At 32.3% G+C, this 18,358-nt stretch overlaps 1 protein-coding gene across 2 annotated transcripts; it reads left to right on the plus strand.

Moving 5' to 3' along the window:
• Positions 1-690: 690 nt before the first annotated feature.
• On the plus strand, positions 691-18,321 carry LOC132295008 (beta-glucosidase 13-like). Of its 2 annotated transcripts, XM_059793079.1 has the most exons (13): positions 691-1,036; positions 9,927-9,996; positions 10,105-10,163; positions 10,359-10,434; positions 10,633-10,710; positions 10,901-10,988; positions 11,094-11,346; positions 12,037-12,152; positions 12,337-12,554; positions 12,671-12,702; positions 13,038-13,140; positions 13,772-13,880; positions 17,914-18,321. In XM_059793079.1, the coding sequence occupies exons 1-13, from the start codon at positions 866-868 to the stop codon at positions 18,173-18,175; spliced, it is 1,635 nt and encodes a 544-aa protein (XP_059649062.1). In that variant the 5' UTR covers positions 691-865; the 3' UTR covers positions 18,176-18,321. The 2 variants fall into 2 exon arrangements, with proteins under 2 accessions (XP_059649062.1, XP_059649063.1); XM_059793080.1 differs by lacking the exon at positions 9,927-9,996 and having other exon boundaries at positions 845-1,036.
• Positions 18,322-18,358: the final 37 nt, after the last annotated feature.

Raw genomic sequence — 18,358 nt, forward strand, 5'->3', positions numbered from 1 at the left:
ATGCAGAATTTGTATTGGTCGGGACCTTTGCACATCCCAAATCGGTTTTGAATCCCAGCAAACTTATACATGCTTATCCTCTTCATCAACTTATCACACGTGCACAATCCCTCTTATTATTTCCTTTATGAACATGTATACAATAAGCCATCGCCACATGTCCAAAATTGATGCGTAGTGTGAACATATGCTTGAATATCACTGCTTTTATAATTTTCTTAAGTTATAAAATTACCACATTATATTTCTAGTACACCAAACATCTTCCAACACTATGTCATAAGTCAAAATTATGACTTTGGGGCAAACAATCAGCCACATGGACACATCCCATGTGGCTGATTCTAAATTTTAATTTATGGTGCAAACACTTATACCATCTCGACCAATTTCTAGCGGTGATATTTTGAAATTTCATGACCATTGCTGCACGGTTGTTGGGATAACGCGTTGCAAAATTACATATACTAGAGAGATGAGAAAATTTTTAGAAATGAGAGACAAAAAGCATATTAATCTACTTAAGGGATTGATGCTATTCTAATTTTCCTATTCTGAGTAGACCTAATAATTCGAATTCTCTCTCTCTCCTCAATTAATATATTTTGCACGCAATGGGGTATGTGGTTGTCGTGACCTCTGACCTAATCCCTTTTGAATGGCAGCTAAGGGAATGGAACTTTTATACTTTATCAAGGAGTTGAACTGTGGTATAAAGAAAAGCTATCACACACACACACATATATATATATATAGATAACACTGATCATTCGTTAGTATCATTACCCTTTTGTATCCTATAATTGAGTACTAATATCTACATATAGAGTATAGAGATCGATCATAGATAACTGTAAAGTCACCTATGGAAATAAGAAGTCTTTTCCTCTTCTGCTGGCTGACTCTGATGACTCACTTTCAGCAGCTGGGTCGTGCCAAAGTTGTAAAGTGCAGTCCTCCTCATCACTCAGCTCAACTCAATCGGAGCAGTTTTCCAGATGGATTTGTATTCGGAGCAGCGTCGTCGTCGTACCAGGTATGCAAGATCATTGCATTGTGCCAGGCAACCACCGATATAGACCATCTTATATGCATACATATATATGTATAGTCATAATACATATATGGAAGAATTCTAATGCATACCATCCCCTTAAAGTCCCAAAGTGAAACCATCACGATTAATTTATGCATTTTGAATGTTAAAGAGGGTGTATAACTTCAATATTCAAAACCGTTGTGATGATCTTGTGGGCGGGTGCGAGACACTTTCAGACTACTAGACATCTATCTAAGCTTATTGACGAAGGGTTCATTATTACAAACACAGTTTAAAACATATATGCAAGAATTCTAATGCATACCTGTTGGGAAACGAGCAAGCTTTAAAACTTTTTAAGTGATTTTGATTCATACATCTTGATTCATCACATAGAGACAAGTTTTATACAAAAATAAAATATGATGTATCATTCAATTAACAGATTGAATACTTACATCAAAAGTCTGAGTAAACCTTTAAAACTTTCCTCTAAAGTGAATGTTCTCACTTATTGTAGATCCCTTAACAAGATATCTTCTCCTTGGATCTCCATCGTCTTGATAATTGTTTTGCCTTTAGGAATCACCCATAAGCCTCCATGAATGACCTTGGAAAACTAGGCTTGTGGGAACCTACATTAGATGAGAACATAAACCCTAATATTCCAGAGAGAGAAAATAGTTTCCTTTTTCCTTCTACCAAAAATCACTCAAAAAATATACATAGACCATGTATATTTATAGGCAACATAAAGATAAAGAAAAGGAAACAACAAATCATTCTCAATTTCTAATTTACATGTCTCAAATCTAATATGATTCCAATATCAAGTTGGGCTATGAGTGAAAATTCATTGGGCCTATTATTTTATTAGCTACAATGAATTAATAATTGGCCCGGTCCATGGACCCAATTCAATTAATTCATAAATTAATTTCTACTCTACTAAAAGAAATTAATTGAACTCCAATTAAATAATAAATAACCTCTAAGTCAATATTGCACTTTGACCTCTTTATGCATAATTAGTTATCGGATAAATAAAGCCATCAATCCGACTACTTAATTAATATATTTATTTTGGTACCTTTGATTATTTCTGACTCGATCACAATAAAACACTTGTTCGACAAAAATAATAATTTAAATAAATAAATATATAATAAATCATTTTGTCTAAAAACACACGAAGGCTTTCGAATTTACTTTGTGATCAACCATATCAATACAAAATAAATACAAGTAGTAATGATGCAAATATTGAAAATATAACTCTCTAATTATTAATTACATAACTACCCAAGGTGTCGGTCTAAGGATCCCAAAGAATCCGCCAAACAAATCAAAGTAATTATTAATTAATAAAAGAGTTTATACTTTTCTCATACTTAAGAGTCAAATGCCATGACGGTGATAGGGAGTAATTGCATACGACGGCTTTCGCAATATATCTCAACCTAATGCGGATCCAGTTCAAGTCTTAATTAATTATGATTCCATCCATAATTACCGACTATGAACAATTTATGATTACTATTTATAATCATGTATTGATCGCCATAACATATATATATAAATATCTCTAGTAATCAAGTTGACACTTTCAATTCTGTAATGAATCGAAACATAATACATTGAATTCACCAATTGTATAAAGCATAAATATTTCAGAAACGTCAGGAACATATGTCATTATAATCCAGATAGGAATTTGCTATGCCAGGGCATATAAATCCCAACAGCTCCCACTTGCCTTCATTGCCAATTCAAATTGCATCTAACTCCAATGTTATCCAGATGACGATCAAAATTATTGATTAATGACACCCTTGTTAATGGATCAACAAAGTTGTGTTCCAATGCAATGTTCTAGCCACGAGTACATTTTCTTGCCGGACAATATCATGTAGAATATGATACTTCCTCTCAGTGTATTTTGTTCCTCTATGGAACTTTAGGTCATTGGTTTGGACTATTTCTGCACTATTGTCGTAATATAGCTCAATAGGTAGGGTAGTATGCTCCACAACATCTAAATCAGTGAGATCAAACCAAAAAATGCTTCCATTGCCGCCTTTAAGGCTGCAATGTACTCCACCTGCAGATTTAAGTCAGCAGTTGAAATCTGCTTAACAACTGGTCTATTGTGAAAAATATCATTAAGTACCTAAGGAGAACCAATGATATCATACTCATTTATGGATGTGATGATATGGTCCTAGTCAGGTATAGACTATGGCATTTATAAGACTCCCATATGTCAAAGCATATAGTTCCAGTCTCATTTGCTCAATCTCCTCTGCTAGTCTTGGAAAACTACTTACTAGAGAGAGCAATACATATCAATAAAGTAAGAACTCATTCTTTGAGTTATGCATACCAAACCTGGTCAAAACTTTATCAATGTAGGATTATTAAGGTAAGCCTATTTTCCTTTTAACCTGATCTTGCAAAAGCTTGATCCTAAGAATATAGCTTACATCTTGAAAATCCTTTATTTAAAAGTAATTAAACAACTACCTCTTTATTGATGACAAAACTTTCACTTCATTCTAAATGAGTAGGATGTCATCAATATATATAGAATCAGAAAAATAGTGACATTCCCATGTACACTCATGATTTATTCACTAAGAAATCTTCTAGTATCTTTTTGTAGATTAACTTGCCTTCTGTAGGTATCACCCTACTAGAAAGTTCTACAAGATCCCAGAATTTATTAGAATACATAGATTCCAACTCTGATTTCATAGTAACTCGCCAAAACGAACTGTATCCATATCGGTTCACGCTTCCGTATAGCTTACTGGGTCCAACTCATGTTTAACAGGGATGTCCATAACGGTCTCACCTAAAAACATGATTCTGTCGGATTGGATGATAATCCTCCCATTACATCAATGTACCGATGAAGGAATCTGTGTACTCGATGATGCTTACGCATCAATAGGGAATTCATATATTATTCTCAATCTCTATAATAAGTGTGTTCACATGTGATAAATCTGGTACTCATACCATATTCTCTAACATTATGCTACTAGGTATGTGATTCATAATATGATTCTCCTATAGATAAACAGTGAGTGTAAACAATCAACTTTTATCTTTGAGATCATAAAATAATCCATCCTAGTGACTTTTAGAGTAGCTATCAAATCTATTATGCGTATGATCTGTTTCCAACTTACTTGTCCATATCAAGCGCACATGTGCAAGACTACCCCATATGTGCATGTGATTTAAACTAAAATTTAGTAAAAAAACACAGCTCAAAAGATATCTTTGAGACAGACTAAGATGGAATGCAGTTCATAATGCACATCGATATCATTAACGCTAAACTCTTAAATGAAAGAGATAATGTAGTATAATTGTTCATAGATTTAATCATGTTAAATAGAAATTCTGTTATTCCTATTTGACACCTCATCCATTGAGCGTCAATTGTAGAAAACTGGTACACAATACCTCATTGACTATATAGTTTTTGCACTATCCCAAGAAATACTCATATCCACGATCAGATCGAAGTGTTTTGATAAATTTACCTAATCTGTGCTCCACGTCAGTCTTGACACTTTCGGAATATACTAAAAATTTAAGACTTGTGTCTCATCAGATAAATTTATCCAAAACGTGAGAAATCTTGCTTGGATGTTCATAAGACCACACGTGTTTATGTGTACTGACTCCAATTGTCCTTTATGTCTATTTCATCTGGCTGATTAAGCCCTTAGAGTTATCTATCCTTCAAAACAGGATTCAAAAGTTTGGATTAGGCTCCTCTGCCTCACTAGATAATAAACCTTCTTTGACCAATCTTTGAATCTCATTTTGATTGATTACAACCCAAAAATAGACACTAAAAATACAATGAGTCCCGAATAACAAATTTTCTCTTAACATTCAATCTAGAAGATGCAACATTAGTTTCTACATCCTGCAAATCTTAAGAGATTATGATTATAGTATATTAACCATCTTTTAATGCACCAAAAGCAATCGCATATCTATTCAATTTTATAAAACCAGTTTTACAAAATAACAATACAGTTTTATAAACCACAAGTGAAACAAGAATTAGATAGCGTCCAACTTCTGTGCATAAAGATAATTCTTTAATACTAATATCCTCATACTCTCTAATTTTAGATGTAATACTCCCACTAACTTAGCTACAACCTTAGCATCAGGTCAAAAGATAAATATATATCCATATCATCAAGGCTTCTGGATTCCTGAAATCCTTACAATAAATTGCAAACATGTTTAGTGGCTCCAGAATCTATCCATCAGGAATTAATAGATACAACCACATAACATGGCTCAATGATTAAATATATATTTTCTTATGCCACGTTATTGCTTAGACAGTTTGTCCTTTAGTGTTTTTATTAGCGGCAAAAGAAACAGTCTCCTTCGCCCTCAACATACACTGCCTTATTCCCTTTAACCTTTTGGATACCTATGTTTTGTGCTAGCCTAGTCCTATTGTTATCCTTCTTCTTTGTTTTGCCCTTCCACTTAGGCCTAGAAGAAGATGGTATAGACTATGTTAGATTGATAAGAATGCCTATGCTATTGATTATCCCTTCATTTGTTACCAATTCTATAAGAATATCAGCGAGTGTGAACTCAAACTAATTCCTTATTTAGTTTACTCTAAAAGAACCGAACCAGTTTGGTAACAAGGCAATAATCATGTCAACTTGAAACTTACCACCCAAGTAAACCCTATTGATCTCCAGCTAATTTTTAAATAATAAACAATCATTTTAAAATAAAATTTCATACTGGAGTTCCTTAGGCTATCTTGATGATGTTCAAGTCTGATATAGTACGTAGGCATACGCCCTATCTAATCTCACTAAAACATCTCATTAAGTATCTTAAAGTAAATAAATTAGGTATAGGAGTATTAAATACATTTTGTACCCTTACGTTGTGAATAAAATATTTAAATTCCTTTTCAAGTCATTATAAATGAGGTCCAATATCATAAAATATGTAAGCAAGCAGATAAAATGGATTAGACATAATTCATCTGAATATAAATGCATTCATACAATATGCAAGGTGAATTATTAATACTATCATGCATATTTAAAATTAAAATGAGTTTGTTAACCACATAATATAATAAATCTAAAATAGAATAAGAGATCATTATCATTATTGGTAAACAATCCCTTTTAATTAATGCGGGTCCCTCAACTCTGTAGCATAATAAATCACACAATCAATACGTCAATAACTTATCCTGTTGGAGGAGTTCATTATTACTATTCTTGAGATTCATTTGCTATTAGGTGAGCACTTCCATTAAAATAATAATATATGGGTCCCTTAACCATTGCATGAAAAATCGGATAACCAATACGCCAATAACTTATTCGGTTGGCGAAGTTCATTATTGCTATTGGCGGGCAAATCCCATCATCTCCATATCTCTTAAGACAATGCCTTATCTATCTATATGAAATGATTCCCGATTATGTTTAGCCTTTCTAAAATCACCTAGTGTAGACCACTCCGTTGGGGAGCTAACACTATTGATTTTAAATTGAGTGTATAACGTTATTAAAGCTCTAATGAAAAATAAAACATTAAATATCTTGCCATTTATAATCTATACTCTTTAAATCATGCGTAGGGCCTTATTTTTAAAGATCTAATTATAATGAACATTTAATATTTTAATTTTCATGAGACAACCATTCTTGTAATATTAAGACTCTTCAAATCATACGTGGGGTCTTATTTTTGAAAATCTAATTACAATGGTTTTAATAACGAAGGCCATGGGGCAATGTATAAAAATCCCCGCTCCCACTCAATTTTTAATTATTAATAATTAGGGTTTTCATTTTATTTATTTACATGATATAATGCATGCAAAACGTCTTGATTTTAATCCAATTAAATTTAGAAAATATTTGGACTTTAAACGATTCACTAATATTTAATTTGAGGCACACTTTAAAAATAATTTACAAAAATGATTTTTCATTTCCCAATAAGTACCCTCTAATTAATTAGTAATCAAATCCAATTAATTTTCATAATTTAATTAATATAAATCAAGTCATTTAAATAAATATCATGGATCCAATGCATGAATAATAATTAATTAACAATTATCTAATTCCATGCATCACATAAATAAATAAACAACAAATTAAATGGCTAATGGAATCAGCTTATAACATTTATATGCTCTAAGTAATGCGCGATGGTCTATTAAAGGCTTGTATACACCTGCAGGAGGCTGTAACTCGATCCCACGCGCCACTGGACACAATTGGATGCCTCAAAACTCATCTGATGCACCTGCACGCGCTTCTGGAGGTTACCAGCGCGTGACACGCGCTCCCACACGCCTGCACGCGCTAGGAGGAGGTTGGAGAGTCTGTTATGCGCTCCCACGCTCCTTCACGCGCGTGGGAGCACTTCCACGCGCCTGCATGCGCGCGTGGAAGAAGTTGCCTTGTGCTAGCTCGTGCTTCTCATGCGCCAGCAATTTGTTGACCCTGGCGCGTGCTCCTCACGCGCCAGGTGTATCATTTTGGTGCTACACTTGATTACAGCCCTTGATCCAGCGGCTGTGGATCTGGTTGCATGGTCTCGTGTTGCACCAGATCTTACCTCTTACTCCGGCGCTACTGCTTGCCGCCGGTGAATCTCTGTTCGCCGGAAAATCGCCGAAAAATAATAAAAAATTCCGAAAAAATTAAATAAAGCTAAAAAAATTTCAGAAAAATTCCAGAAAATTCCTGAAGCCTAATTTAACCCTTTTGGACCTTCTTGAAGATTCATAGTATCATTTGATGAAGATTACATGGCTTTAATGATTTTTACAATTTGAAATACAATGAAAAAAAATTAAGTTACATCATTGAACTTTCAAACGGCTAAATCAAAGCCTTAATTACATTCATCCAAAGATAAAATTACAATCAATATACCTATAAGCTTCATCCATGGCCCAAACATACATCATCATCCATTCACAATTATATATGCATCATCATGTATCAATATATATCAATATATTAATTCATACATCAACATACATCAATAAATAAATATATGCATATCAAAATTAGATCCATGAATGATGAATTTTGATAAAAACATGATCTCTAGTAATGAAACAAACCATGCTCTGATACCACTATTGGGAAACGTGCAAGTTTTAAAACTTTTTAAGGGATTTTGATTCAGAGATCTTGATTTATCACATAGAGACAAGTTTTATGCAAAAATAAAATATGATGTATCATTCAATTAACAGATTGAATACTTCCATCAAAGGTCTGAGTAAACCTTTAAAACTTTCCTCTAAAGTGAATGTTCTCACTTATTGTAGATCCCTTAGCAAGATGCCTTCTCCTTGGATCTCCATCTTCTTGCTAATTGTTTTGCCTTTAGTAATCACTCATAAGCCTCCATGAATGACCTTGGAAAACTAGGCTTATGGGAGCCTACATTAGATGAGAACATAAACCCTAATATTCTAAAGAGAGAAAATAGGTTCTTTTTTCCTTCTACCAAAAATCACTCAAAAAATATACATAGACCATGTATATTTATAGGCAACATAAAGATAAAGAAAAGGAAATAACAAATCATTCTCAATCTCTAATTCACATGTCTCAAATCTAATATGATTCCAATATCAAGGGCTATGAGTGAGAATCCATTGGGCCTATTATTTTATTGGCTACAATGAATTAATAATTGGTCCGGTCCATGGACCCAATTCAATTAATTCATAAATTAATTTCTACTCCACTAAAAGAAATTAATTGAACTCCAATTAAATAATAAATAACTTCTAAGTTAATATGCACTTTGACCCTTCTATGCATAATTAGTTATCGGATAAATAAAGCCATCAATCCGACTACTTAATTAATATATTTATTTTGGTACCTTTGATTATTTCTGACTCGATCACAATAAAACACTTGTTTGACAAAAATAATAATTTAAATAAATAAATATATAATAAATCATTTTGTCTAAAAACACACGAAAGTTTTCGAATTTACTTTGTGATCAACCATAATCAATACAAAATAAAGACAAGTAGCAATGATGCAAATATTGAAAATATAACCCTCTAACTATTAATTACATAACTACCCAATGCTTCGGTCTAAGGATCCCGAAGAATCCACCGAACAAATCAAAGTAATTATTAATTAATAAAAGAGTCTATACTTTTCTCATGCTTAAGAGTCAAATGCTATGACGGTGATAGGGAGCAATTACATACGACGGCTCTCGCAATATATCTTAACCTAATGCGGATCCAGTTCAAGTGTTAATTAATTATTATTCCATCCATAATTACCGACTATGAACAATTTATGATTACTATTTATAATCATATATTGATCGCCATCACATACATATATAAATATCTCTTGTAATTAAGTTGACACTTTCAATTCTATAATGAATCGAAATATAATACATTGAATTCACCAATTGTATAAAGTATAAATATTTCAGAAACATCAGGAACATATGTCATTATAATCTAAAATTTGCTATGCCAAGGCATATAAATCCCGACAATACCATCCTCTTAAAGTCCCAAAGTGAAACCATCATGATTAATTTATGCATTTTGAATGTTAAAGAGGGTGTAAAACTTTAATATTTAAAACTGTCCTTTTATAGTCCTAATTATACATGTTAGTGTTTGAACTCATGACATTTTCGATCTGCTCATTAGAAATAATGTAATTAACTAAAATATTGAAAATATTCTTCAATAGTTTATTATTTCTGGAGAAAAAATATATATTATATATATACATATACATATAATTAAATGCACTCATATGGCTGTGTTAATTTTTTCCCTCAGTATGAAGGGGAAGCATCTGAGGATGGTAGAAAACCTAGTATGTGGGATATCTTCACTCACGAACATCCAGGTCTCTGTCTCACACACACATTTTTGGAGTGATCATGTGTTGGTGTATGTATGGTGATAAATATTTGTATATACATATATTTGACAAATCTTATTGTTGTCATAACAGAAAAAATTGAGGATCATAGTACGGGTGATGTGGCGGATGACTTTTATCATCGTTACAAGGTAATGGTTATTTTATTTTTATTTTTATTTTTGAAAGTTTACAAGTAATGGTTTTTGAATGGTATAAGTAATGGTTATTCCCAAAGAGGAAAATATAAAAAAGTTTCGAGCAACACTGTACAGAAGTTGAAAAAAGAGAGGTTGTACTGTGCTACAAAACAATCCTAGTTTTATTACTGTGGACCTGTGGTACAGGAGGACATAATTCAGATGAAAGAGATGGGATTGGATGCATTCAAATTCTCCATCTCATGGTCCAGAGTATTACCTAGTAAGATCATCCCTTGATTTAATCACAACCGTTCATATCTTAATGATAGTCCCAAGTGGGGTCTAGATATTAAATATATTAATTTATTACTATCATCCTTAATTTTTATTTTTATTAATTCAATGATAACAATCTCTTGATTTTTCATCAATCCAACTAAGGTTGGAGATAAATTTTATATCATCATTCTATTCTCAGGCGGAAAAATTAGTGGAGGAGTGAACCCACTAGGTGTCAAATTCTACAACGATTTCATTGACAATCTCCTATTTAAAGGTGATAACCTGATGTCACTTTCATTTTATATAATTTGTTATAATTGATAATTAAAAAAAAATTATTTCTGAAAACCTCGATTCAACCTACTAGACATAGCTTCTTTTTGTTAGGCCACGTGTCTAGTCGGCTGAGTCTAGTAAGTAAAATAGTAGAACTCTGAAAATATTTGATTTTTTCTTTTCCACAGGTTTGCAGCCATATGTGACTCTATTTCACTGGGATTTACCACAAGCCCTCATTGATGAATATGGTGGATTCTTAAGCCAAAATATTGTGTATGTTGATTAATTCACTTATATATATATATATATATATATATATATATATCAGTACATTGTCTACACACATGCAATAACGAATAGATATATGATGATGAACAGGGATGATTTTAACAACTATGTTAACTTTTGTTTCAAAACATTTGGCAATCGAGTGAAGCATTGGTTAACATTGAATGAACCATATGAATTTACTATATATGGATACGCCTATGGCACGTATGCACCTGGTCGATGTTCTAACTACATCGGAAATTGCACGTGTGGGAATTCAGCAACCGAACCCTACGTAGTTGGGCACCACCTGATTCTTTCCCATGCTGCAGCAGTGAAGTTGTATAGAGAGAGATACAAGGTTTGTGTTTTATAAAGATTAATAATAATTTTTGAATTTATTTTTTCTGTTGCATACGTCACCACACTTTTAATTTTAAAAAATAAAATTTATTGTTATGAGTGCAACTATATGTTATTTCTTTAGTATATATTGAACGCATTGTATAAAATAAATAAATATATATATATATATATACATATTATTCAAAACGTAATAAAGATATATATAATGTATATAACATTCGTAAAAATATAAGATTTGAATTTATATGTAGTTGCACTCGTAACTATAAATTTTATTTTATTTGTAAACATATAACCTGAACTCAACTTATATGTAGTTGCACTCATAACTATGAATTTTATTTTATTTTATTAATTTTATAAATTAAGTATAGTCTTGCATGTAACAGAAAATATTATTAAAAAAAAAGAAGACATATTTTAGCTAAATTTACAAAATTGGGCAAATTGTATAAAATTCCTTTAACTAGGTGGGGGTATTTTTGGCAATACATAAAAAAAAAAAAAAAAAAAAAAAAAAAATCCCTCTCAATTAGTTGAGTAGGGTTTTTTAGCATTTTTTTTTTAATAAAAAAAGTAATTTAATGCAAAGCACTAGAAGTCAAGAAGGATTAAATGCAATTTATCCAAAAATATATAACAGAGATTGGAACCAAATTATTTAACAAAATTTGGAGATGTGCAGGCTTCTCAAAAGGGCCAAATTGGGGTCACATTATCGTCCAAATGGTATGTGCCAATTTCTCAAAATGTCGCCAACCAAAAGGCTGCTTTAAGGGCTCTTGATTTTCAATTGGGATGGTAAGTGTCCTTAAACCATGACTAATATATGGGATCCCTGTAAGGCGCCTATCCTCCCCTCTCAACACACACAAGGATCGGGTAGGCGTGACCCCCAAAAAATGGTTTGCATATCCACTTTTCTGAACGACACGCAGTCATTTGAAACACAATAAGTAATGCTTCAAATGTGTAAACTTTGTAGGTTTTTACATCCAATGACATATGGTGAATATCCTAAAAACATGCTGTCCTTGGTGAAAGAAAGATTACCAAAATTCACTGAGACGCAATCCCATATGCTGAAAAATTCTTATGATTTCCTTGGCATAAATTACTACACTTCATTTTATGTTGCGAATGCCATGCTTTTACCGAGTATGAAGTTGAGCATGACAACAGATTCTCGTGCTATATTATCTTGTAAGCTTAGAGAAACATACCTTGATAAATATTTGTTATTTAATTGTTTTTTCCCCATTGTTTTGGTTAAATTTTTTCCATGCTTATAGAAAATTTTGCTTTTCCCGTTTTCATAGATCAGAAAAATGGAGTTCCTATTGGTCAACCGGTACTTCCTCTTTCTCCTTTCCCTCTCTCACACACACACATAAATATGCATACAATTCTAGAAAAACTTGGAAGATTTTTCATTTTATATCACATATGGCCAATTCTCCAAAAATTTATAAAACATTTGTCATTTCTCTAAGATACATATGCGCTACAACTACATATCAGTGTCTTAAAATTGGAATTAAAGAAAATTTAGTTCAAAATTTAAACTAAATTTTATCTAATTCTAATTTTATGGCATGAATTTGATACCTTCGGACACAACATCCATGTGAATTCGAAGTTATGTGTTATTTTACTAAGCCAATTTTAAAATGAATGGTTTTGTAGACTGCTTTGAGTTGGCTTCACGTGTGTCCACAAGGGATTCGAGAGCTTGTGCTATATATAAAAGATTACTATGGAAATCCACCTATTGTGATTACAGAAAATGGTAAATCATTCTAAATTCTTATTCTTTTGTGTAGTAAGTAATGTCCACAAAAACAATGCGTTGATTGGTAGGAATGAAGAAAATTGGATGGAATGAAGAGAAGAAGAAATAAATAAGACATTCACAGGAAAAAATTGTGTTATTATCTCTTTTTATTTGGTTAGATAAATAAGAAGAAAATGAGATAATACATTATTTTGTTTATTAGGAGAGAAGAGAAAAGAGAGTGTTACTTAAAGGAAAATTTTGTACGTTAAGAACTTTTACGAAAGCCTTGCCTTTTTTTTTTTTTTTTTTTTTTTCGTGTCTTCGGTCCATCTTTAGGAGGATTAAAATTTGTAACGGAGAAAGGATGATTTATCCATCCTCTTTTCTCTTCTTCTGAGTTCTCTCCCCGCCTCCTCTCTAACAAACGAAATAAATTTGTATTTTTCTTCCTATATTTCCTCCACTCCTTTCTTACTTCCTACCAAACAGAACATTAGTAAATGATACCATGCGAGCTCATCTTTTCCAAAGAGGTGAGTAGATAGTGGAGTGTGTGCCAATTGCTTAATGGTAATAAATAATAATAATACTAATGTTCACATAATTTTTTAGACAATTGAATCGATATACTGATTTGTTGCAGGGGTTGCAGATGCAAATAATAGCACTTTACCAGTTGAAGAAGCCTTACATGATAACTTGAGGATAATTTACCACCATGGACATCTAACATATCTTTCAAAAGCTATCAAGTGAGTATTCACAAATGGCCTACTAAGTTCCAAATCATCTTTTCATGCATCACATTTAAATAATTTTTCTTTTTTTTTTTTGGGGGAAATTCAAGCAAATATATTAATATGGGTAAACTGTACATTGTGGGCCGAAGCCAAGAGTAAAGGGCAAGTAAAGAAACAAGCAAGCCCAAGAAGGTCCAAGAGAAAGACCCAACGAGACCTACTAGAGAACCAGGCAAACAAAGCCCAAATCTAAAACCCAACACGACTCCCTATTTTATTTAGTTGAAAACCCTTTCTTTCTTTTTATTTTTTTATACGATATTTTCTTTTTTACAATCATAAGTTGATAAACCTTTTATAACAGTTGTTGAACGATCAAAAGGCTTGGTTTTTCTCTCGGAAAAAAATTCTTAGAAACTCTGAATTCAAATGCAGAAATCTTTCTCTAAAAACAAATCATTTTTAACTGAGTTTTTAGAAAATAATTCTAGAAATTGGTAACAAAGCAATTTTTTATACAGTTTTTGACTTTTAGTTCCCAAAAAATAGAAGACTTTTCTTAAAAATTTGAACCAAGCATACCTTGTTAGGAATTTACCACAAGATCTCACTTAATAATAGCAACAAAGACAGAAGAAAGCAAACGCACAAACAAACGATATTTACATAGTTCGGCAAATTGCTTATGTCTATAGACGAAAAAAGAATATCTTTATTCTAATATTAAAAATTACACACTCACTATCTCTCTAACAATTCTCTCTCTCTCACTCTTCACACATTTCTTCTCACACCTTATTCCCTCAACCTCTTCTCTATTTGTAGAATGTTCAATTACAATTCCTTGTTGGAGAATATCTCCACAACTTGTCTGCAAGGAGTTACCACCTTAATTATAAATCCTTCCCACATTTTCAGCCTTCCAAATTAGAATAGGAAACTCATTCCCACATATATTAGGCATGTTGGACCGGTCCAACTTTTTTAGAATCACACCTTAGTTTCCCAAGCATATTGGACCGATCCATAGAAGTCCAACTCTTCCACAATAACATCTCCAACAGAATTTGAGCCACATTCTAATAATCTCCACCTTGGCTCAAATTTCGTCTTAATGTGCTCCTCCATAGCTCTACCTTAAACAAAGTTTTCTCTACCTTGGACCAAATATCTTCATTCTTCCCATCGTTCTTCGTCATTCCATCACACTCACATCACCAAATCAAATTCTTCTTGTTTTTGGGATGAAGGTTGGTTCTTGTAATTGTAAAGACTTCTTCCTTCTTTTACAGTTCTTAATCGTCCATTCTAGTAAATCTTGAAATAGGCTTCCATGCATTCGGTCTTTCCAATTGCTCTACTTACATAGTATTTTCCAACAATACATAAAGGTTGTTGACCTTCCTGCACCATAGAATAACATGTGGCCCCTTTTTAATCTTCTTCAATCTATTGGTCACTTCACAACAACAATCATTGGAATCCAATGCTCCCATAGAGAACACATTTCTTCTAACACTTGGAATATAATGAAAATTCATTAGGGTTCATACCAAATCATTTGTTGTCATGATTTTGATTGTTCTAATTCCCATAACATCAGAAGAAGCATTATTCCTTATAAATACCTTACCTAGGTTTATAAGTAGCAAATCACTCTTTATAAGGACACACATGACGTTATGAATAATTGACAATGCTTCATCAACATAACCACATTCTTTCGTAGCCTCAGACATAACAACAATAGCGGATGTACTCTCATTTATTTCCAAACAATGCCACTGAATATGCCCATTTCTTCGACACTTGTATAATCTTTTCTCTGACAATGGCACAGAGTTTTTTGAAGCTTCAAACCTCTTCTTCTATTGAGCAATAAGAACTTAAGTCTAAACATCATGACTGTCTCTATCATTTAACTTTTCATTGGTGAACAAAGCACTCTTAACTTATTCCATTGAGATGGTATCTCCACAAAAAAGAAATTATTGAACAAATATTTATGGGTAGAGCGTACTGATGATAACAAAATAATTATTTTATCCTCATCACTCAACTTGACATCAACATTAAACAAATCACAAATAATTTTGTTGAACTACTAAGATGTTCTTGCAAGTTTACACCTTCTTTTCTCTTAAAGGAATACAACTCTTGGTTTAAGACTAACCGGTTGGTGAGATTCTTTTCCATATACAGATTCTCCAACTTCTTCCATATATCCACTCTTGAAGCTTCTTCTGTTACATCATACACAACATCACCTATTAACGCCAATCGAATTGTACTCATTGTCTTCGAGTTGATCTTCCCACACTCTATATCTTTCATCTTTTTCGATTTCTTTCCTAAAGCCTCTCCTAGACCATGCTGAATTAGTAAAACCTCCATCCGAACTTGCCAAAGACTGAAGTTCATTTTTCCGTCAAACTTCTCGACCACATGCTTTCCATCTGTAATAGTTGCCGACATAGCTATGATACCAGTTTTTAGGAACTACCCCAAGAACTCACTCAATAATAACAAAAAAACAGATGAAAGCAAACACACAAACAAACGAGATTTACGTGGTTCGAAAAATTGCATACGTAGACAAGCGAAGAATGACTATCTTTATTCCAGTATAAAAAATTACACACTCATAGTGTATTTGTCTTACAAATCTCTTTCTCACTCTTCACGTTTTTCTTCTCGCTCCCTATTCTCTCATATCTTCTCTATTTGTAAAATATTCAATTATAGTTCCTTATTGGACAATAACTCCACAACTTGCCTACAAAGAGTTACCATATCAATCACAAATAATTTCTCACATTTTCATCCTTCTAAATTGGAATAAGAAACTCATTCTTGCACGTATCAGGCACATTGGACAGGTCCAAGGAAAATTGGACTGGTTTAACTTTTTTATAATTTCCATTTTAGTTTCCCAGGCACGTTGGACCGGTCCACAGAAGTTGGACTGGTCCAACTCTTCTAAAATTACATCTCCTAGAGAATTTGAGCCACATTTTAACAACCCAAAATTTTTTGTGATGTTCAGATGTGTTATAAAATAAAAAAGTCTAGCACAAAGGGAATTCATAACCTTCATATTTATTATTTAATTTAGTCATGAATAATAATTATACAATTCAAATATTAATTTTTTAGGCTGGCAAAATTAATGTTTTGCTACATGCTTATCACATAAGTTCCTTGTGGCCTTATTTTACCTTACAACATCAAGGGTTGCACACGGGTCAGATTAGACCAGTTTAGGAATATTTTGAAACCAAAATGGTTCTAACGATGTTATAAAAATTAGAACCAAACCCAAATCATGAACCAACAGAATCAAACCGAAGTCAACTACGAGGAAACCGTTTGATTATACGATGTTGGACTTTTTATATTTCAATTTTAGACCCAGTCACTCCCTTTTTTTTTTTTTTTTTTGGAAAAAGTATTAAAATGTTACTGAAGTATAAAAATGTTACGAAAAATACCATTCAATCACCAAATTGAGAATTACAAAATAGAAAACGGTATAATCGAGTGGCTGAAATGAAATATATATTATATATATATATATATTATAATAGATAATTGAGTATATTATTTATATTTACATAACGGTTGGAATCGATTTGGTCCTGTAGCATTTCAAATCAGAACTGAACCATTTATAAATGGTTTCATATTTTTGGAAACGAGATTAAACCAAATTGTGAAAAAATCATACCAAACTTATTGGTTTGGTTCAGTTTACCGGCTCAAACGGTCTTTTGTGCACCACTAATTACATCATCAAATTTTTATGAACTGAAAAATTAATGTATTTCAATTTTGTGATTGATTAAGTGGTAAAATTAATTTAAAAATTGGTACGACTTGTAATTTGTTAATACTCCTTCTATTCCGCATAGTTTATGTGATAAGATGAAATAAAATGAAGCCATTGAAAAATCTTCTGTGATGTTTATTATTGAAATATTTTTATGATGAGTATTATTAAATATAATCACGAAAATTACTAATGGCAAAAATGGAATATTGACAGGGAAGGCGTTAATGTGAAAGGATACTTTGTATGGTCATTTCTTGACGACTTTGAATGGGCATATGGTTTCAGTGCTCGATTTGGCATGAATTATGTAGATTATAAGAATGGGTTGAAAAGATACCCCAAATGCTCTGCTTTGTGGTTTAAGAGGTTTCTTCAAAGGAAGAAGTTACTCTTTAGGCCGTCTATGTCGCACTGGCTTGTGAAGGGCAATAACACACAATTCATGAGTAAAGATTCTTATCTTGTATCTGTATGATCATTTCCTTGTTGAAACAATACAAAATTTCAAAATTTCCAATTAAGTAGATAAATTTAAAATGGACAGATTCTTTCTTATTCTCTCTGTACCTTCAACTACGTGGAAACATCAGTAGTGAATCAATCTAATTCTTTATTTTATTATTATTATTTTTTACAAGGTTAAGCAAATACACACTCA

The sequence above is a fragment of the Cornus florida genome, unplaced genomic scaffold (assembly GCF_030987335.1).
Source record: "Cornus florida cultivar Cherokee Brave unplaced genomic scaffold, ASM3098733v1 CherokeeBrave_3.0.0_Hap2_Chr02, whole genome shotgun sequence".
Taxonomy (NCBI): domain Eukaryota; kingdom Viridiplantae; phylum Streptophyta; class Magnoliopsida; order Cornales; family Cornaceae; genus Cornus; species Cornus florida.